General features: G+C 44.6%; 1 protein-coding gene across 1 annotated transcript; it reads right to left on the reverse strand.

The window, feature by feature from the left end:
- Positions 1-127: 127 nt before the first annotated feature.
- Positions 128-20,888, reverse strand: LOC144799819 (TIR domain-containing adapter molecule 1-like). Its single transcript, XM_078671390.1, has 2 exons — positions 20,809-20,888; positions 128-3,663 (listed from the first exon to the last, which is right to left on the reverse strand). The coding sequence occupies exon 2, from the start codon at positions 3,495-3,497 to the stop codon at positions 1,404-1,406; it is 2,094 nt and encodes a 697-aa protein (XP_078527516.1). The 5' UTR covers positions 3,498-3,663; positions 20,809-20,888; the 3' UTR covers positions 128-1,403.
- Positions 20,889-22,033: the final 1,145 nt, after the last annotated feature.

Consider the following 22,033-nt stretch of genomic DNA (forward strand, 5'->3'; position numbering starts at 1 on the left):
TGCACATCAGGCCAACTTCTCACATCATTCTTCTACTTTCTCAGACAATAAACAAATAGAAGACTCAAGGACTACTGACAGGCTGAGAGCGAGGAACAAAGAAGCTGGAAGTGTATATAGCAAGGTATTCAGTAGAAAGATTTATTTCAAGCCTTTCCATAATGTTAAGTGGGTATAAGGCACTAGTATTCACTCCTGAGGACCAACAAAAATGGCAGCAAGAGGCACTTTACAGAAACCGGTACTTCTTCTATGATCAGAGCTCGTGAACATGACACAAGAAAACAGACTCAAGGGGATGCTGCAGTCACAGACCCTTCGTCACCAACAAAGTCTTCACATTCTAAATGTCTAGAAATATTAGTGTTCAGTTTCTTTAAGGATGCTCCTTTTGCTTTTTCATTGACACAACTACATTTCATGTAAATAAAGGCAAGTTAGCAGTGTTGTTACTGCTACCATTTTCCACTTAACCAAGCGGGATATGATCTATAAAGGATTGAATGGTCTTCTTCGCATAACCACAACACAGACAGTTGCTGATCCCACTGGGCCGCATACTCAACGGTCTCTGAGAACTTGCTTTAAGAGAACTACTTGATGAAAGAGCCGTTTACAAGCAACCAAGTAATCCTCTAGCCATTGCATTTGGTGTTCCATAGAGACCAGTTTTGAGGTTGCATTTAAGGAAGTGCAGAAGAACGTTCAAAACAAATTAAATCCTCCATCCAAGTGATGATGGTGACTGCCTACATTCAGCAGTATTCAACATCTGTAGAGCTGATGATACATGATTGGCTGCCAACAAGTCCTGGAACAGCAGCCAAATGAGCACCATTCATAAAAACCAGTTGCTGTGCTCAGCCAATAAGCGGTCCTCAATGTCTGCAGTCCCGATGTGCTGCAAAAGGGTGCCCGTCGGGCATTACAGTGCCGGCCCGACGAGGAGCAAAGCCCATTGATGAAGCATGACATCCTTCGGGGTGTGTGAGGGCATCATGAAGAAAGACCCCATTCACCTTAGGAACTGCATACCCTTTTGCAGCATAGTTCTCTTGGAGCCCTTTGTGCAGGACCTGTTTAAACAACGGCTCCCGGTCCCACCCTCCTTTCTCCCTGATGTATGCAGTCCCGATGTTCCCATCTCCATGAGCAATGGGGAAGACTGGGCTGACCTTTCTCAAAGAGGAGTGCGGAGTCACTTACTATCAGAGAACCCTCCTGTGTCATGACCCATGGTGTGCATTCTTCACCATAGGACATCACAAAGTCAGTCCACGTCATCCAATAACTCTTTTACAGAGGCCTGTAAGCGTTATTGCGATACATCTTCCAAGACACTGGAGCCTTGAATGCTCTTCTAAGTTATGTTCCTTCCGGTTAATGGTTCACCTCAACAAACATCAAGGAAGAGTCAGACTCTCGGCCTCCTCTTCTTCCGGTTCCTCTTCCTTGGTCTTCTTTTCTTCTCCATCTGTGCTCTCAATTGTCATTTGGTTTCGGTCACCAATTTGGACATGACTTGCATGCTGAATTTGAATAACTGGGTGCTGGACCCCAGAGGCATACTGTGTCCCTTGGGATCCACTAGGGAGGGTCTGGGAGACTTGCGGGACAGAACCGTACAGAAAATGTGGATTTAACTGAGGAGACATATTATACAACGCACCAGGCCACCCTGGATAAAATGGAAACCCAGCATCTGGTGGGGGTATAGTGCCAGGCAGCCACTGCATTTGCTGAAATGGAGGCTCGCCCTGGGGAAATGGTGGAAAAGATCCCGGAACTACACCCGGAAGATTGGGCCACATGAAAGACCCGGACTGGCTACGGAAGTATTTATGTTGTTCTTTAATCAAATCCTTATTTGCGTCCTGCACTTGTTGAAGCTGTTCTGTTTCTACCTTGAGATACTCAGTTTTCTCCTTTATAACCCTAATTTGTTCTTCTCGTCTCCAGATATTTTTCTGCTTTTCAATTTGACAAGGTTTAAACGTATTCTTCACGACGGTAGAAAACTTAAGTGAGTTCTCATCCAGGGGATTCAATGTTTTCAGACACAACGGTATATTATTCTTCTGCAGCCTGTCTGTATGTGGCAGGAATGGGATAACTGTGTTGTACTTGTGCTTGCTTTCAATGGCATTCATCAGAACTGCGTTTGTTTGGAAATCAGCCCAACGGGAAGTCCATTGTTTTGTCAGTAAGAGGATAGTGAATGCAGAGCTATTAATTGCTCCTTCGAGGCACGTTAGACGGCAACTACCAGGACGTGTAAAACCTTCACAGAAGGTGGTCCCATTTTTCACTCCCAAACTTTCCAACTTGCCTTGAACGCTGGAGGCAATTTCATCATCCTCCGGGACATGCAAAATTACAAAACTGAAAAACCCATCCTCGGTGCTCTCCAACTCAGTCGATGGAGGACTGACATATGAGGTTGGGGGTTTCTTGACCTCAGTTTGTTCTTGGGGGCTAGTGTCCGCTATCGGCAGGCTGGGAGTAGATGGTGCCGACAGGTTGCGACTCCTTTCTTTTAAAGTAGATGCACATTCCACTGGCAATGTAGAGGGATGTGAAGTCACTGGTTTAGTATCATTAATGAACGATAATGCAGATGTCTTTTCTGGGCAATGGGCTGAGACACTTTCTATCACCGACACAGGTGGTCTGGTACCAGGCATGTCTGTACATTCCACAGGATAAGGATAGTGCTCATTAGTTGGCTCTTTAAATACTTGTGGACTTGAACCAGTGTCTCCTTGTGTTTGCTTTTCTGTGTCTTTAACAGGATGGGTAACTAACATACCTCTGTTGACATCTATGTCTCCTGCTACATTGCCGCCGCCTCCTCCTCTCTGCTGTACATGCGAGTTTGGGGCGTCATTAATAAGTTTACTTGGACTTCTCGGTTGGTGGCCACGGTGATCTCTACCAGTTATAAATAATGCTGTAGGTGACTGGCTAATTGCCAAATTACTATTCAAGGAATCCACACTGTTTGAAGCCAATAGGGATCCGGATGCTGTGCAAGGGCTCCTTTTTGCTCCAGTAATTGGAATGCAATGACTCTTGACCCTAGGTGATCTTGAGCTGGGAGAAAACCCTAGTCCGGACATTAATGTGCGAGGCTGATCTGGATCACACCAGATATTCTCTTTCTGCAGCAATCTGTATATCTGTTCAACAGTCTGCAGAACTTCTGGGTCTTGTGGTGACGGTGAGACTTGATCGCCTCTGCATGGCAAGCTCTCATTTTGTACTTTATTAGCAACGTATTGGGCAGCTTTGATGTGTGGCATGGACTTCAGTAATTCCAGAGCGGATTTAGGCTGTCCTAAACTTTTGAGAATGATGGCTTCCAGCAGTTTCCGGTTATCTGTGGGTGGCCCTTGTTGCAGCCTACTTAGGAGTTCATGAAGCCTGTCTTGCGGGAATCCAGCTAAGCTGCGATAGATATCATCCAGGCTCAGGAGTGCCTCCAAGCATTCTGCCATTTCACGAGTAAGTGAGTTGTGCTAGCTCCAGGATTTGGCGGGAAGTTTGTCATCCCAGCTGTGCCCATTTGTTAATACATATTCAGCAAAGCGGTAGAGGGCTTTTCACCGCAGCTTCTCCAGCTGTATCGGGGACGGATTCTCCACTGTATCAACGGCAGAACCACTGAAAGAGAGAAACATAACAACTTAGAACTTCAACAAAACATTTTTGACAAGCAAAATGTTGATACAACTAGGTTGCTTTACAAGCATTAGAAAAGCCAACCGGTTTGATCAAGGCAAGCTAGTTACAATAAAAAAAAAAATACTATCATTGCAATAGCACAAGTACCCAGGGCGTCTCAATGGGGAGGGGGGAGGTGGGTGGGGGGAGCACAGAGATGGTAGGGCACTGGGTGGGAGGAAGGGGGGGGCAGTAGGGGTGGGAGGGGAAGGGAGGGGAAAGGGCAGAAATGTTGCACAAGGATATGGTGTTTTGTTATTGGCATTACAAGTTTGGGTAGGGAAAAGAACACAAGATATACAGCAAAGTAAAGATAAAACAGACAACTATCAGCATAGGGTCAAAAGTACTAAAGCTATATGGCATGTAGAATAGCCTCGATAAATGTATGCGGGCTCAATGAGCAAAAAAAGAGGTTTAAGGTAGCAGCACTACTCAGAACATTACACGTTGATTTGGTTTGTCTGCAAGAGACCCACATAGAGGGTACCAACGCACATCTGTTGGGCCAATTAGGGTTCGAAGTTATGGCAAAATCAAATCAAGGGACCAAAACTAGAGGTGTGGCGGTGCTGGGCAGGAGTAGTGACACAATTATAAAGAGGAAAAAAGAAGATCAATGGGGGAGGTGGGTGCTGACCGAGATAGCCTTTAAGGGGGAGACGTTCACCTTAGCTACAATATATGGGTCCACAGAGGATGACCCAGACGTATTTCAGTACCTGGATGTGGAATTGGCACAATGGCCTGAGCCAATTGTATGTTGCGGTGATTTTAATCTGCATGACCCAATCAGTTCATTCTTGCAGCCAGGCTCACAATATCTAGGCAGGAAAAGGAAAATGTATAGGGCACTGTCGGATATGGCAACCCATAACTCATTGGAAGATCCTTGGGTAAAATGGCATCCGAACTTAGATGGTAGCACTTTCTTCTCCGCTCCTCACCAGGTGTTGGTCAGACTCGATTACTTCCTAATCTCAAATAGTCTAATTGCTGAATCAAAAATTGAAAAACAACCCCGAATTATATCTGATCATAGCCCATTGGTGCTGACGATAAGACTAGGGCATTCCCATAAAAAAGAGGTGCAATGGACTTTTGAAAGGGCGCTGCTGCAAGATAATGGATATCGGGTGTATATGACAAAATGGATCAAGGACTTCTGGGACATAAATAGAGGGACAGCACCCCCAGGGATAGTGTGGGACTCCTTTAAGGCTGGTGTTAGAGGGGAGACGTTAAGCTTTGTATTGTCCGCACACAAAAAAAGAGAAACGGAAGACAGAAGAAATACGACAAAATCTATTGAGGGCCGAAGAAGAACTAGCAGTAGCTATACAACAGGTCCCGATAGAACAAAACATCCTTAAGCTAATATCGCTTAGAGCAGATGCCTTTAGAAGGAGTTGCTCAAAAGACGGCCGAGAAATATATGGCTAACAGGGAGAACGCATATGAGCTCAGTGAAAGGGTGGGACATATTCTAGCTGTGCGGACTAGGCAGAGAGTAGGAGCAGCAGATATTAAAGAAATTGCTGATATCCAAGGAAATATGGTAACAGAGCTAGGACAGGTAAGGGAGGTCTTTAAACAATTCTATACAGATCTCTATTTCTCAGATATATCAGTCAGCACGGAAGAGATAGAAAAATATCTGAGCGAGGCGCCTCCGTCAGTGCTCCCCGCAACTGAAAAGGAGGAGTTAGATGTTGGATTCCGGTTAGAGGAACTGGTCACTGCTCTTGGCAGTCTTCCCTCGGGGAAGGCAGCAGGGCCGGACCAGATCCCGGTGGAATTTTTCAAAATATTTTAAACAGTGATCATAGGGGACATGTTTAATATCATGGCAATGGCACAAAAGGGTGAATCCGTCTCTGAGTCCTGGGGTGCAGCCAACATCATTGCAAAACCAAAGAAAGTCAAACCCATAACCGAACCAGGCTCGTACCGCCCAATTACGTTGATTAACGCTGACGTCAAGGTCTACTCAAAGATACTAGCTAAAAGATTAGCAGGGGTGGTTGAGGGTTTGGTTAGTCCCTCCCAGCATGGGTTTATCCCAGGAAAAGGAACAACACAGCACGTCAGGCAGGTCATTACCATGTTTGATGCAGCAGGTACCCTAGGAGACCCCATGGCAGCGCTGTTTCTAGATGCAGAGAAGGCATTTGATAGGGTCTCCTGGGGATACCTATGGTCAGCCATGGGGTGGAACGGAATTGGGGAGGGCTTCATCAAGGCCATACAGACCTTGCATATCAACCCAATGGCTAAGATTAGGGTCAATAGGGGATATTCGGCAGCAGTCAAGATCTGCAGAGGGACTAAGCAGGGCTGCCCGTCATCCCCCCTCCTGTTTGCATTATACTTGGATCCCTATCTGCGCAGGCTGGAACAGAATCCACAGATTGCTCCGATGAATATAAACGGCTGTGCAATAAAAACTCTTGCGTATGCGGATGACGTTGCCATTTTGACACCTAACCCCTCCGCCGCCATTAGGGAGATTGAAGTAGAGGCGGAATGTTTCGGTCAAATCTAGGGATACAAAATGAACAAATCTAAGACACAGATTGTTGAAAATAGATATTCAGTGTGTAACGACGCTAGAGTAGTTGGTTCAGCCGTGTACCTGGGGGTGGCAATATCAGCAAATCTCGACATGGTGGTAGAGATAAATATGGCTCCACTGATGACAAGAGTAACAAGCATTTACAATGCAATAGGTCTCGCAGCATTAAAGTTTGAGTAATTGGCATTGTGTATGACAATGCGTTGCATAACTTTTTTTTAGCAAACTTTGAATTGGTGAGCGTGTGCAAGAGTATGCTGTTCTTGAAAGCAGTGTGGTACAGAGTGCAGGAATTTGGATGACCTGAGCAATGTGGATGATGCACCTCACGCACGGGGCTGACGCAGTTATTATTCACACAGCTCTGATGATGCACCTCACGCACGGGCTCACAGTTGTTATTCACACAGCTCTGATGTTGCACCTCACGCACGGGGTTGACGCAGTTTTTATTTACACAGCTCTGATGATGCACCTCAGGCACGGGTTCACAGCTGTTATTATTCACACAGCTCTGATGATGCACCTCCGGCACAGGTTCAAAGCTGTTATTATTCACACAGCTCTGATGATGCACCTCACGCACGGGGCTGACGCAGTTTTTATTTACACAGCTCTGATGATGCACCTCAGGCACGGGCTCACAGCTGTTATTATTCACACAGCTCTGATGATGCACCTCGCGCACGGGGCGGACAGTTATTATTCACACAGCTCTGATGATGCACCTCATGCACGGGGATCACAGCTGTTATTCACACAGCTCTGATGATGCACCTCACGCACGGGCTCACAGCTGTTATTATTCACACAGCTCTGATGATGCACCTCACGCACGGGGCTGACGCAGTTATTATTCACACAGCTCTGATGATGCACCTCAGGGACGTGTTTATAGCTGTTATTATTCACACAGCTCTGATGATGCACCTCACTCACGGGGCTGACGGAGTTATTATTCACACAGCTCTGATGATGCACCTCAGGCACGGGTTCACAGCTGTTATTATTCACACAGCTCGGTTGATGCACCTCCGGCACGGGTTCACAGCTGCTATTATTCACACAGCTCTGATGATGCACCTCACGCACGGGCACACCATTCAAAAGTTTTGAAAACAAACCAAACATGCATTAAAGCCATCCTTTCAAACAATGTTAATCAAAGCAATGCCACCTTTAAGATTAAATCAGGAACTCCTGTCATTGGAAATCATGTCTCTAATCTCAGAGGGAAATCCTACACTTGGATTCTGAATAAAATGTCACTTTCTGCATTCAGTATTTCAGGATTTGCTTTCCATGCATGCGTGGACACCTCTACTTTGACAATTTTCTGCAACACCTCTGCTTATGCCCAGCTACCAGCCCATAACGCAATGGCGAGAATGTTCCTGATCCTGTCACAACAGACCCCACACCACTCACATAGACATTCGTATGACCGACATCTTAACATCTATGCACTCTTTAAAGCCTTAATTCGAAGTGAAGCGGGCGCTTTATAGCTTTGCCGTCGGTATGAAGATCTATATAAATCCTGCAATATTAACTCCTCTGAAGTAAAGGCATGATGGCGTAATAATGGCGGATGTAACGTCCAGTGGAAGTAGCAGTTAGGTGCTGCAATAGAGGGGCCGCAGTAACACAAATTACATATTCGACATGTTCATCCAGTCACCGAGCTGGGCATAGTCCAATCGCCTGCTCCAATAAACCAAGGACGGTAGTTTTCTGTTCTACATCAGAAAGCATGTGTGTCTACCTTGAATCACAAGTTTCATGAAACCGGCCACTCTAAAAAGCAACTTATAATGTTCTCTAACTCAAGGCTGTAAACTAACCTACCTAGTAAAGAGCTGGAGTGGCAAATATTTTCTCAAATAAGCAACACCCAAAACAGTGGCTATGTGCAGTGTTCTCAGTAACCTTTTCAAATAAGAGGAGCCTAGAGTCTGAGGGGCGGACGGGTTAGGCACTTACCTGTGGTAAATTAAGGGAATATAAAATCGACACAAGACCACAGCGAAAAATCTAGACCGTCCCAAATTCCTAGTTCTACCAGCACCAAGTAAGTTAATTCCCGAAACACAGATCCGAGATGCCTTCTACATAAAACAAGCATTACCCATCTAATTGCAGATACTGTTCGAGAGAGACGCTGTTGCCCAAGAGGGGCCACTATCCCATTAGAAGGAGGAATGCCTTAATGGCAACACGGCCATTAGCTGGTCAATTACCTCGGCCATGGGCGGGGAACGCCGCTCCTGGCGAGCGCCCCGTGGCAGGTCTAAGACGGGCCATCTCCAGCTCTTCACATGATGTGATAAGAGAGAAGCAACAAAGGATCCCCCGAATGCCTGAATGAAAAGTCTACCCACTAGGGAGACACTGAAATCGAGATGCAGTGTCCCCTTGGCACCGTTTATCGCACTGGATCGAGCGCCCTTCACCTTTCAGGTGCCATGTTACAGGTCACATTGCTGGGCCTATTCGCGCGCGCTTGAGGCTTGCTGCCGCATGCACTGGCCACCTTACGCAAGCGCCTCGAGCATCGGCCACATACACTGACCACAAACCTCGTTTGATTTCACCCTTCCCGTTTCGCCAGTGTCTGCCGTGCTGCAGCTGCTGGGCAGCCCACCCATGGACAACATCTGCGGCTTACGGGGCCCAGGCAGGTGCCCCGAGCATGCACGGAGCTCTCGATCCATACCCAATTCAGACTGGGTGTGAGCACACCAAATCACACAAAAGAAGGGAATTCAATTACTGCAGCAGCTTGGTTCAGCCCACCATATGTACACGCCTGGGAGTAGCTGCGGAAATTAAGTTAGAGTTTGCGCAATCTGTTGCAGGTTGTGTTCTTTCATCGACAACCTCTTTAGCATTAATCCAGACGGCCCACTGCCTGGCAAAAAAAACCAAAAAAAACACAGATGCAGTATTTACAAAATGAGAAAAAGTAAATCACAATGCCTAAAGGTTTGCACAATCATGAAAGATGGGACATAGAAAAGGAATGTACAGCAAAATAAAAATTCTACGCACCCACCGGAAGTCAGGCAATGTCGCCTGTGACGGGGGCGGGGCCGCGACCGGACCGGAAGAGGAGGCATGCGCATCGCGGCCCGGGGCTCCTGTGAGCGGTGGAGAGCCCCAGGCCCGCCAGCAGGAGGTTAGGCGAGTGTTGCGGGGCTCCCTTGACCAAGAGGGAGCCCCGTGAAAGGAGCTGGCAAGAGCTGCAGCGGCGGAGTCCCCCGAGATTGGCCCGGTAAGTTAAAAAGGGCTGGGGGGGGCTTGGTGACCCTGTATGTGTGTCTGTGTGCGGGGGGGAGGGAGAGGGGGGCAGCACTCATGTGTCTGTGCGCGTGTGTATGTGTGTGTGGGGGGGCTGTATGTGCGTTCGTGCATGGGCGCTTGTGTGTGTGTCAGAGAATGCAGCGAGCGCGGGCTCGTTTGAAATCGCCTCCAAGGCGATGCGCGCGGCCAGGATTGTCTCCTGGAAAGGAGACGCGGCCACAATAGGTTCTCGGCGGAGACGCGCTTCCGCGTGTTCAGCCGAGACCTAAAAAAATGGTTCGACGAAAACTCATCTCGAGCAAGTATGTGTGTAATGTGCTGTGTCAGTGAAGATAAATGTGTCCGAATAAATTAAATATATGGAGGTGCATATATAGCTATTTATTACCATTGTTGTGTGTGGGAAGGGGTCATGAAAAACGAGAGGTAAAACCTCGTAGGGGTCATGATGCCCCTAACAATTGTAATAAATAGCATATTACACTCTGCTCAGCTGCATATATTGTTTATGCAATTAACTTTTTGGATATGTCTTTTTTTTTGTAAAAGATATTTAGCTAGAACCAGAATGCAAAGGATTGAATTTCTACCACAAGTTTGAATCACATTCAGTAGGCCTCATGAGTAGCAGAAGAGTTATTCCATGTATAAAGATATTTATTGTAACATTAAAACTGTTGGGCAGTAACCAGACGTTTGTCTTAGGTCTGTTTTCCTCTGATGTGTTAATAAACTGGAAATTAATTGTGTGTTTATTTCTCTATTTGCTCTAAATAACGTGTTATTTGACCATGGTTATTTTCAGTATTAATGCATAAACCAATTTATGCCATGGGAGTGAAAATAAATGCGATCCAATAACACGTTATTTAGAGTAACCATGCTAATAAAACACATTCACACATTCATTGTTAAAGTGCGAAGTACAAATTCGCGTTACTGCAATAGAGAATTGAGAAAAACACTTCTTATTGCTTCACAGATTGAATCAACAATTACTTCAAAGAGGGAAACAACTCTCCTATTAGCCATGAGGTCCCTTCCTTGTAATTTAACCACACTACACAAATGTATTCCGTTGCGGCTTGGTGTCGGTTACATATCTTTTCTCAAAACAAAAACACATGAAGAAATACCAGGGCATAAACCATATCGGCAGATGTACAGTAGAATATACTATTTTTTTACCTTTGTTGACAGAGGGTAATAGATAACTCCTGGCTCCACCCCCTTCTCAATAATGGTAACAAGAATATACAGTCTCCACATCTGCTTCTATATTATTTATTTGGAAAAAGTTGTGCCAATAAACGTGATTCACATGTATTAGCACGTTGCAAAATTAAAATGTCACATTGTTATCAAAGACAGCTCGAGAAAGTACTGCTTAGTCCACGTTATATAACCACTTCGCAGAGGTAAACAACTGGTCACATACCGTTTATGCTTGAAAAAAGCATGCCTTGAACACATATGGTGACTCGACAAGACTAATATGGTGTTTATTAGGATATTTGATATTTCTTCTCATGCTTTACCGCCGCTCTCTACACTGGCGGACCTGTCAGAGGTTCCATTTTGTTGGTCTCATTACACAAGTTCCCACTCCTCTTCCTCACTTTTACCAGGAGCATAAAGGCCTACGCTAATGACAAACATCTCTTTATGGTTCCTCTCAATCAAAGCAGCATCGAGGTAAAGTTGCACAGACAGTGGATTTAAAAATAAAGCGCTTCGGACTTGCTATTCGCGGCTAAACGAGAGCAGTTGTTTCCCACCCATGCTGCAGGGGCTACAGAATAAATAACAGAATAAATAACAAAAAAACAATCGTTGCTTCTAATTCTGATAAAATATATCTGTAAACTCCGATGTATATTAGGAAGAGTCCAGCCATGCCTTAGTATCAACGTTTAACAAAGTCATATTTTGTCAAATATGCAAACAGTGTTTTAAAGTGATAGGCAGCTAAAAAGAAAACTTAGTTTAGCAAATAGATGGTTTAATAGTCTCTGCCCTACAACTTTACTTGCATCTTGTGAAAAATAGATGGGTCTGCAGACTGGTGCATTAAAGACTTTTTTCAGACTTAAATGTTAGCAACCTTAACGAATTTTGAAAATTGGTGCGCGGGCTAAGCAGCTTACTGAAGAAAAGCACTCGTGTGTCTGTGTGGGTGCGCGTGTGTATGTGTGTGGGGGGGCTGTATGTGCGTGCGTGCATGGGTGCTTGTGTGTGTGTCTGAGAGAATGCAGCGAGCTCGTTCGCGTGCGCGGGCTCGTTTGAAATCGCCTCCAAGGCGATGCACGCGGCCAGGATTGTCTCCTGGAAAGGAGACATGGCCACAATAAGTTCTCGGCGGAGACGCGCTTCCGCGCGTTCAGCCGAGACCTAAAAACGGATCTAATAAGGATGAATAACTTACACCCATCGCTGAAGGGCTGCACCAACGTTATTAAGATGCTGATTCTCCCCAAATTTCTTTATTTCTTTAGATCGATCCCTTTATTCTTTGAGAACAGCTGGTTTAATACACTAGAGGCAATATGTAACAGATTCATCTGGGCACATTGTAAGACGCGTAGGGCATATAGATACATCACGCTCCCAAGAGAAAGGGGGGTGGTGGGGAGCACCGGACTTCAGGCTATACTACATGGCAGCTGCTCTACAATATATGCAAGGGTTAATAGGAGGAACAGATCTGGATCAAAGAGTTAATAACCTGTCTACGAATGTATATGCTACGGTGTTAGGGACAGATGCGGGAAACTGCTTTTTAAATTGTATCAATTTTGGCTATTTTAAAAGAACCAGGTTCAAGACACTTTCCGCTGCTGTTAAGATCTGGATTGCCTTCTTGAAAAGAAGTAAATTGGGGAAATACAATAGATATATTAGACTCTATAAAAACAGGTCATTTCCTCGAGCAATCTCCGCAGACGAAGTAATGTTAGAATGGGTAAACAACGGTATTGTCCAGATTGGGGACTTATTTGATGCAGAGGGGATGGTACAGTTTGCAGATCTAAGAACTAAGCATGGTATCGATAACAGAGGCTTTTTCAAGTATCTCCAGGTCAGGAGTTTTTTGAATAACAAATCAGGGGGGTCAGTTGGAGTGAGTAGGAATGAGATACTGGAAAAAAATCAGACTTTTGGGGGATCGCACCATTAGGTCCTTTTATGCCTGTTTGGTTAAAGGGAAAACTGATGACTTAGGAAAAGTGGGTAATAAATGGGCGGAAACACTTAACGTGGAAGTAGGGTGGTTTAAGAAATCACTGGACCTAGGTCGTACTATATTGTGTTCATCCTCCATGCAGTCACAACATTATAAAACTCTGTATTCACTATATCATACCCCCGCCAAGATAGCTAAATGGGGCGGGCCATGGGTACAAATTGTCCCCGATGCAACGCTAGCGAAGTTGATAGTATTCACATATTTGCTACCTGCCCTCAACTACATACGCTAGTAAGAGACATCGAGGGTTTTCTAGACAGATCATTGGGGATTCAAATTAAACTTAGCCCAGCTCGGATAATCTTAGGTCTGGGTATGGAAGGAGCCGACACACAGCAGGAATTTCTGTACGTGGCAATGTCAGTATACAGATTGACCTTAGCAAGGGCATGGCTTGACAAAAATCCACTGGCAATACAAACCTGGCTGGCTAATCTGTTGAATGCATATAACATGGAGAAGAATATTTATGCACGAAAAAAGAAAAGGGGAAGGACATTAGGTTTAAAAACATGGCAACCCATAAGTAGGTGGAAGGAAGGATTTGGGCCGCAGGTAGACCCAAGAAGGGTTTAATGTTTGATGGTGGTAAAGTAAGAAACATAAATAATGTTTGTAGAAATGCGTAATGAAATGTTTGTATATCTTGCAATAGAGTGGTAAAGTAAGAAATATAAATAATGTTTGTGGAAATGCGTAATGAAATGTTTGTATATCTTGTAATAGAGCTTATATAGCTATGAAGCATGAAGTATTAATGCTGAATAATGTATAAAGTGTGTGCAACATAAAAAAAGAAATAGCACAAAAATCAACAAGCATTGGCAAATCGAATAAGTCTTCCCTTAGGGACCTACTGGCTTTGTTGATGCAATTTGGTGTTGCACATCCGCAACATATTATGCAGCATGGCAAAATGAGATGGCCACTACTAGCAACTGCATCATTGTATAGGTGAAAATAAGTGGGTGCCTATTGTATTTTATTTTAGAGATCCAAGATGAAGTAGTAAATTTTAAAAATGGAAGCCGTGAGAAAGAGCTTTTTATGGAAGGATGGCAGCAGCAATTCGCAGCGTGGCCATCCCAAAACAAAAAAAATAAAGAAAACGACTGCAGTTTTTGGTAGAGGGCCTAAAACAAACAATAAAGGCGGGTGGATGAGAAAAGCAGCATACAGTGGATAGAGCAGCATAATGTGGAGAGAGCAACACTGAGGCTGTTGGAAAAGCACACAAGAGGGAAACCAAAGTGAAGAATGGGGCCGGAGTGGAGCAGGCGAGCGAGAGAGAGCAAAATGGAGTGCAGGGTGGGGCAGATGCATAGGAAGGCGAGAGATGAAAAACAAATGCACTCTCGTGAAGCGCTCAACCAAAAAGAACAAAACAGTTAAAGTTCCCTAAAAGTGAGCAGTGGAAGGATGCAAGTGATCCAAGCTAAAGGAAGGTAAAGGGCTATGCTCCAGGGGAGGGAGAAACACAAGAAGAACAAGGAAACCGGTCTAAAAGGAAGCAAGCAAATTAAAGTGACAATAAAGCCATCCTATGGTAAGCAATGTGCAAGCTCCAAGTCCACAGTTCACAATAAGTCTTATGCAAGCGGTGCGCTTATGTTGCGTGTTAGCCCCTACTAAAATTAAAAACAAAAAAGGGACCAGGGACCAACTACATGCTTACAAAAAAAATTGTAATATAAAAAACAAATGTGTTACACACTTTTATTAGAACAATATAGGGGCTTCTTAACAGGCAAGTCTAATAGCAAACAGTGTAGAAATTCTTTTTAGTTTTAATGCATATTTGCAGGAAAATATATTTCAGCAAGGCAAATGTACTAATTGCGCTGAAATACTAGAATCTGAAGACATATTCGAAACACACAAAGATCACTAAAAAAACAAAAAGGATAACGAATCAAAAAGGAAGTTAAGTACTGGTCCATAAGCACTGGCACAGAAGTACACTTATTTTTAGGTGGATGTGGTCATGTTGAAAATCCCATATATAACTATGCAAGAGCCAATTTTTGAAGTGGGCTGTCGCACTGCTCCATAATGTTGTGTTATGGCTTGCGGAAGCAAAATGTGGATTATAGTTGAAAACAACAACGGATATGTGCGCAGGGCGATGAGTGTCACCTTCTTACATTTTGCCTGGGCTTGCGTGTCAATTCAGGGGTTCTTGGGAAGTAGTGCCCAGGAACCAGCCGCCCACCAGCGTTGTGATTCCCCTTAACCCCGGGGCCTGTATAGTTGCAAGGCGCAAGGGGCAGAAGATACCATAAAAAACAAACATTCTCAACGTGCGCTCCTTTTAGCCAAATGGCGAGTGGCCATTGGATGGATGGGATCCAGAACACCGCAGACATCTTCCTGGCTCAGGGATCTGCCCAGGTGGGGGGGAGGTGTTGAAGAACAACATATGCGTCTCTCTCGCACTGACGAGGGGGCAACAGAGGAGGTCAAGGCTTTGGGGCTTCTCCTTGATAAATTCCATTGCGAAGAGGAATCGGGTATTAGAATCTAGCTCGGATAATGAGGTGTGACCAGTGCGTGATGTGTGCTGCTATGTACACGTGATATGGCAGCCAAGTGTGGTCATGATTGATTTCCTTATATGGGATTAGCTCGAAGACTTTGATAAGGATGTATTGTGTTCCTTATTATGTACTTTACTCTTATGTTATTTTGTCATGCTTGACAATGCTCATCATCGACAACTGTTATATTGCTTACATGAGACGTGAAGTACATGTGCTTGAGATTTTTGCACTGCTTGTTTTGCTGTTCTTTAAGTGGATTACTAATAAAACTAAAATTATAAAAAAGAAAATACCAATGGATGAAAAGAGTTAACCCAAAATTCTTCCATGAATGAATATACGTGATGGCATTAGCTGGAAAAAAATCTCAACCCGATTTATCTTTCATGGACTATTTAGCACCTCAACCATGTCAAACTATTTTCACCTTGCAGAAAGGTTACATCTTCTTACATAATTGACACTTCACTTCTGCAGTTGGTGGCACTTCTGGTTTTTTCAAACTAAAAGGCAGTGGCAATCTCTTTACAGCCATCCTTCACATCCATACATCATTGGAAGGGACACGTCAGGTAATAATTGTAAAGAGGGCTGACTAAAGGACATGATGACCCTCCCCTGCCCTTTCACGGCCAAAACCATGTCCTAATGATGACCTCACCTGGAAGCCCATAAAGGAGCCACAGTGCCCTAAGTAAACTTGTTGCTATTACCATTTATGCTATGATTTAACATGCAAATGTAGTTACTACTTTGGGTTTGTTTTTTTATTTGGCTCTTTAGATTTTCTGACCCACACCTTTTGTCACAGGTAAGATTGTCAACTTGGAATCATGGTTTTCAAGGTGTTATCACACAACCAGAAACTACAACTTCCAAGGTGGGTTGACATTTTGAATCAGTATTTCCAATGGATGCCAAAGCCGGGAAAAGGTAATATGCCCTCAAAGCTAGGGCTTGTGGTCAAAGGACCTACCTCTAGCTGAGAGCATGTGTGTTCTCGACTAGCATGTCAAAGGCTTGTAAACCTGGAGCCAGAGTTTTAAAGCATTGTTCACAGTGTGCTCTATGGCACTACATGGTATCCAGGAGCGCAGGTGAATGCTGCACAGACCTGTCGCTTGCTTTACTCTGTTAAAGTAGTGTCTTGAAAAGTTTTTCTCCTGAATACTACTAAGGGAAGACCTGGCTTGGGAGTTCAGGCTGGCCTGTTCCCATGAGGAGCAGGGTCCAGACTGATTTGCATATGGCTGGGTCCAAACTGAGTTGGTGTAGTGATCAAAAGAACGATGGATTTAACCCAGATGTCTTGGCTGGGGGTGAATGTTTGATTTGTTCAGCATTCTGTACATCATTTGTGTGTCTTTTCCTGATTACTACTAATGCAGCTCCAGAAAGGAGTGTGCTTTGTTCGTAATTCTGACGAAGCAGTTTGCTTAGAGTATTCGTTTCTAAGGCCTGTGCGGGCTGCTGCTTCCTTCAATGTGCACTGTGCAGGCAACTCCAGGAAATGTGTTCCTTACGCTTCATGCATTTCTGAGTCTAGGAGCTATAGTGCTGTTTCTTAAAATCTACTTTACTGATGTACACTATGGCCCTTGCATTGCGACCCTGCTACTTTTTTCTTGAACATCTACGTTCCAGGTGTTGAAACCAACTTAGCTGTTCCTGGTGTAACCCTAGTCCTCAGAGTAACCATTTTACTCATTTCCTAAAACAACTTCTAACAAGGGGAATGCAAAATTCAACTAATTTGGTGTTTTGCAACTACCCAAAATTCTGCCTCAATTACTCAAAATGCAAAACCAGCATTAAGCGCTACATTTTGGACGGGAGGATGCATTTTGTGCTAAAAATAACAAAAAACATACATGCCAAGAACAAGAGCCATTTGGGTGCCTGCATTTCCTTACCTGTGGAATACATTTAATCAACAAATTGATTGGCTTACTAATCTATCCAATCGCTGTCCCTCTTAACAGCTCCTCAGTTTCCCATACTTAGGTTAGGTTATAGCGATACTAGTCATCCATCTTTGTATTATCTTTTGTATGGTACTATCTGCTTACCCGATGTGGATGTTAACTTTGTGCACACCATCTTCAACAGAGTCGCAGATGCAATGCCTCAGAATAAATGCTGTTGGAACATGCTTATAACTTCCTGCAACTGAGCAACTTTTATAAGAGAAACCTCATTTTCCTATCTGTGCTACACGCGTTTCATATTAAAAGTTTATGGAGTGGATTCTTTATTGCAAGGACAGCTCCAGTTCCCCTGGCAGATCTCTCAATCCCGCACTTTCAAGCATGATAGAAACACAGAATTACCAGAGCGCTAGTGACAAATGTAATGGAATGTGACTTGAGGCACACAATTACTGGAGAAACCGTAAGCTGTTGTATTACAGGATGTCAGCTAGCGACACTGTGGAGCAAGACATTACACACTCAATATAGACACTGTGGAACATGGCATTAGATGGCCACTGGCGACAAAGTGGAACACAGCAGCACATTATAACCGAGGACACTCGATTACATGACATTTGACGCACTAATACTGAGCAGCACTGCATTAAACAATCATATATAACTAATGGCACGGGGACATAGCATGTCAACACTAGTGACACTATGGAAAAGAGAATTATAAGACCCTGATGACAACAACACCCAGAACTCAGTCACTGGTGGCAAAATTGTGGGACACAACACCGCGTAACCACTGGTGACATTCTGCGGGGCAGAGAATTATGTGATTACTCCTGTGTGAAGTATGTGACCACCGATGATACTGCAGGACACAACTTTACATCACCACTGACAGCAATGCAGCGCTGCAGTATTTGTTGACAACGAAATACTTTTTCATGGGGGACTGTGAATGGTAAGGAACCTACCTTCTACCAGACTCAAATCTAATGCACTGTTTTCATTTTGCTACCGTTTTGCCTCTCCTCTATTTTCATTGTTATTTGTTCAATTTGTTTTCTATTGTATCTACCTATCCCATAGCTCTTTGCAAAACACCTCAATGAATGATAGAAGTATTCATATGATGTGGGACGCAGCATAACATGATCACTGTTGATCGGGTCACTGCAGGATCACTTGTGACATAGTGTGATCTAGCATTTTATGGTTGTTGCTGACATTGCAGCACACCATTATATATCACTGATGACACTTGGTAAAGAGTGTTGACATTGCAGCACACTATTATATGTTCAAAGATGATACTTGGGGAGGGGTGTTGACAGTGCAGTAAGTACACCATTACATGACCACTTATGACATTTGGGGAGGGATGTTGTTGACATTGCAGCACATCATTGTATGACCACTGATGGCACTTGGGGAGGGGTGCTGACATTACAGCACACCATTAAATGACTACTGATGACACTTGGGGAGGGGTGTTGACAGTGCAGTACACCGTTATATGATCAATGATGACACTTGGGGAGGGTTGCTGACATTTCAGCACACCATTATATGATCAATGATGACACTCGTGGAGGGGTGTTGACATTGAAGCACACCATTATATGACCACTGATGACACCTGGGGAGGGGTGTTGACATTGCAGCACACCATTATATGATCACTGATGACACCTGGGGAGGGGTGTTGACATTGCAGCACACCATTATATGATCACTGATGATACTTGGGGAGGGGTGTTGACATTGCAGCACATACTGTATGACCACTGATGGCATTTGGGGAGAGGTGTTGACATTGCGGCACATAACTGTATGACCACTGATGGCACTTGGGGAGGGGTGTTGACATTGTAGCACACCATTATATGATCACTGATGACACTTGGAGAGGGGTGTTGACATTGTAGCACACCATTATATGATCACTGATGAGTCTTGGGGAGGGTTGCCGACAATTGCAGCACACCATTATATGATCACTGATGGTACTTGGGGAGGGGTGTTGACATTGCAGCACATACTGTATGACCACTGATGGCATTTGGGGAGAGGTGTTGACATTGCGGCACATAACTGTATGACCACTGATGGCACTTGGGGAGGGGTGTTGACATTGTAGCACACCATTATATGATCACTGATGACACTTGGAGAGGGGTGTTGACATTGTAGCACACCATTATATGATCACTGATGAGTCTTGGGGAGGGTTGCCGACAATTGCAGCACACCATTATATGACCACTGATGACACTTGGGGAGGGGTATTGACATTGTAGCACACCATTATATGACCACTGATGACACTTGGGGAGAGGTGCTGACAATTGCAGCACACCATTATATGATCACTGATGGCACTTGGAGAGGGGTGTTGACATTGTAGCACACCATTATATGATCACTGATGACACTTGGAGAGGGGTGTTGACATTGTAGCACACCATTATATGATCACTGATGACACTTGGGGAGGGGTGTTGACATTGTAGCACACCATTATATGACCACTGATGACACTTGGGGAGGGGTGCTGACAATTGCAGCACACAATTATATGACCACTGATGACACTTGGGGAGGGGTGCTGACAATTGCAGCACACCATTATATGACCACTGATGACACTTGGGGAGGGGTTCTGACAATTGCAGCACACCATTATATGACCACTGATGATACTTGGGGAGGGGTTCTGACAATTGCAGCACACCATTATATGACCACTGATGATACTTGGGGAGGGGTTCTGACAATTGCAGCACACCATTATATGATCACTGATGATACATGGTGGGCGGGGGCACCGCATCTTCAGCTGTCACACGTCATTATATAAACTAACGTGGGGCACAACATTACAAAATTATTATGTACACTGTGGGACTCTGCATGTCGTGTCGCAAGTAAGCTCAAAGGGCTGGGACTGACACCCACATACCCGGCTCTATTTTAAAAAAAAAACATTAATTGCCCCACCGTAACCTTCCAAATTATTTCTCCGGCAAATTAATTTCAGATTGCAACTTCAGGCTGGTCGCTGCCAGAGGACCACAGTCACAAGATTGAAAGGCTGAGCACCGCGGTATACCAGTCACTCACCCTCATCTGGAGGGTATCACCCTATTTCACTCCTATTCACTGTTGACAGAATTTCTTCATATATTTCAAAGCAGCCTCCCTTGTCCCAAGCCTGGACCATCCCCCAAAAAATATTAATTCTGTATTTACTTTAAATGGGTCCCTCAGGCCCTCACACATCTGACCTCACTCTCATTGTACCTGCATGTACACAACGCTCACTGCCCCTGACTGTGCACGCCCTACAAGAACGGTCTGTCACTCTAGTCACTCCTCGTCATTCAATGCTTTGGGGGGCAGAGGGGTTCCCCAGGTGACGTCACGGCAGTGGTACCGAGGCTGGATTGCCCGGAGTGGGCCCCAGTGACCCCCTGAACCCCGGACACTCACCTGCCACCGCTCCCCACGCCCAGGGGCTGCAAGAGAAGGGCTCTCTGCACTCCACTTCCGGCTTCTCTGTGGCCGCGCCTTCTCTGTGACGTCATTGAGCTACTCGTCCAACCAAAATCAGTGACGACACCGAAGATTGGTCGCTGGGAATTGTAGTCCGCTCTCCTGCAGTAGCTGGTTTGTACTGAGTTCTGGGTAGTAGGAGAGGTTAGCTCGGGTAGAGGCCGAAATGTCGCTGTAAAAAGTGAACGGGCAGGGTGTGGTAGTGTGTAAACCACGGCTTGTCGTCGTACTCTAATGTAAGGCAGGTAGTGAAGTGTGTGGCTGGTCATGGCTGGGATTCTAGGTCACGTTTGATAGCATTGTGGTCATCATGGTGATTTTGGTTTACCAGCAAGCTCCAGCTCCTGTTTGTTGTGGATGTTGTTGAAAATCTGGTTTTAATAACAAGTTACAGGGCGTGCCGCTACCTGTGCTTGAGGGTTACCACATCAACAGACCTGCCTGCCTGTCAATCATAAACTAAATATTGTTTGGCCAGGAACCCTCAATTCAAGTCAGTCTTAGTCAACGTCACTAAACAAGTTTTATATAAAGAAAGTGCAGATGAAACTTCATGTGTTGACACACGTATTGTTTTCTGCTAGGGTTTACAGTAATTCGTAAAGTGAGTTAACCATTAAAGGAGGTTACTTCCTTTCAAGGAAATGTCATTTCACTGACACTAAATTGTATTGTCGCTTTTTCCATGAACAAGAAGTAGAATCACTTGCCACCCATGAATCTGTTATATTTAACATGCAGGGCAAGGATGCAATGGTTATAATGAACAGTTTAGTATAGTATAAGCGATCCGTACACATCTCGCACCATGCAGTGCTCTACCCATCTCCCTCGTCCTAGATTCTAAAAAATTAGAACGCTTCCTGAAGGAATGGAAAAGAGAATAATGAGGTGAGAGATGAATGTATTATTATGCTCAAAACAGGAGACAGGTGGGGCATTCGCAGGAATGTGCAGCAAATCCCTTCCATGCTATAGTGTCTATGATATTATGGACGCTAGGACCCTTGCAGTTCTGGGCGGACTCTAAACAGGAATTACATAGACTGATGGGCGGTGTTAAGGTGTGGTTATAAAAGTTATGACCCACTCACACAATTGTACATCTGGTAACTAGTGCAGAAAGAACACGTGGTAATAAGAAGACCCCTACTTCAATTTG

This window comes from Lissotriton helveticus, chromosome 12, assembly GCF_964261635.1.
Source record: "Lissotriton helveticus chromosome 12, aLisHel1.1, whole genome shotgun sequence".
Classification (NCBI taxonomy): Eukaryota; Metazoa; Chordata; class Amphibia; order Caudata; family Salamandridae; genus Lissotriton; species Lissotriton helveticus.

Coding starts and splice junctions, on each gene's coding strand:
- LOC144799819 (XM_078671390.1), bottom strand. CDS start 3,497: ATGGCAGAATGCTTGGAGGCACTCCTGAGCCTGGATGATATCTATCGC.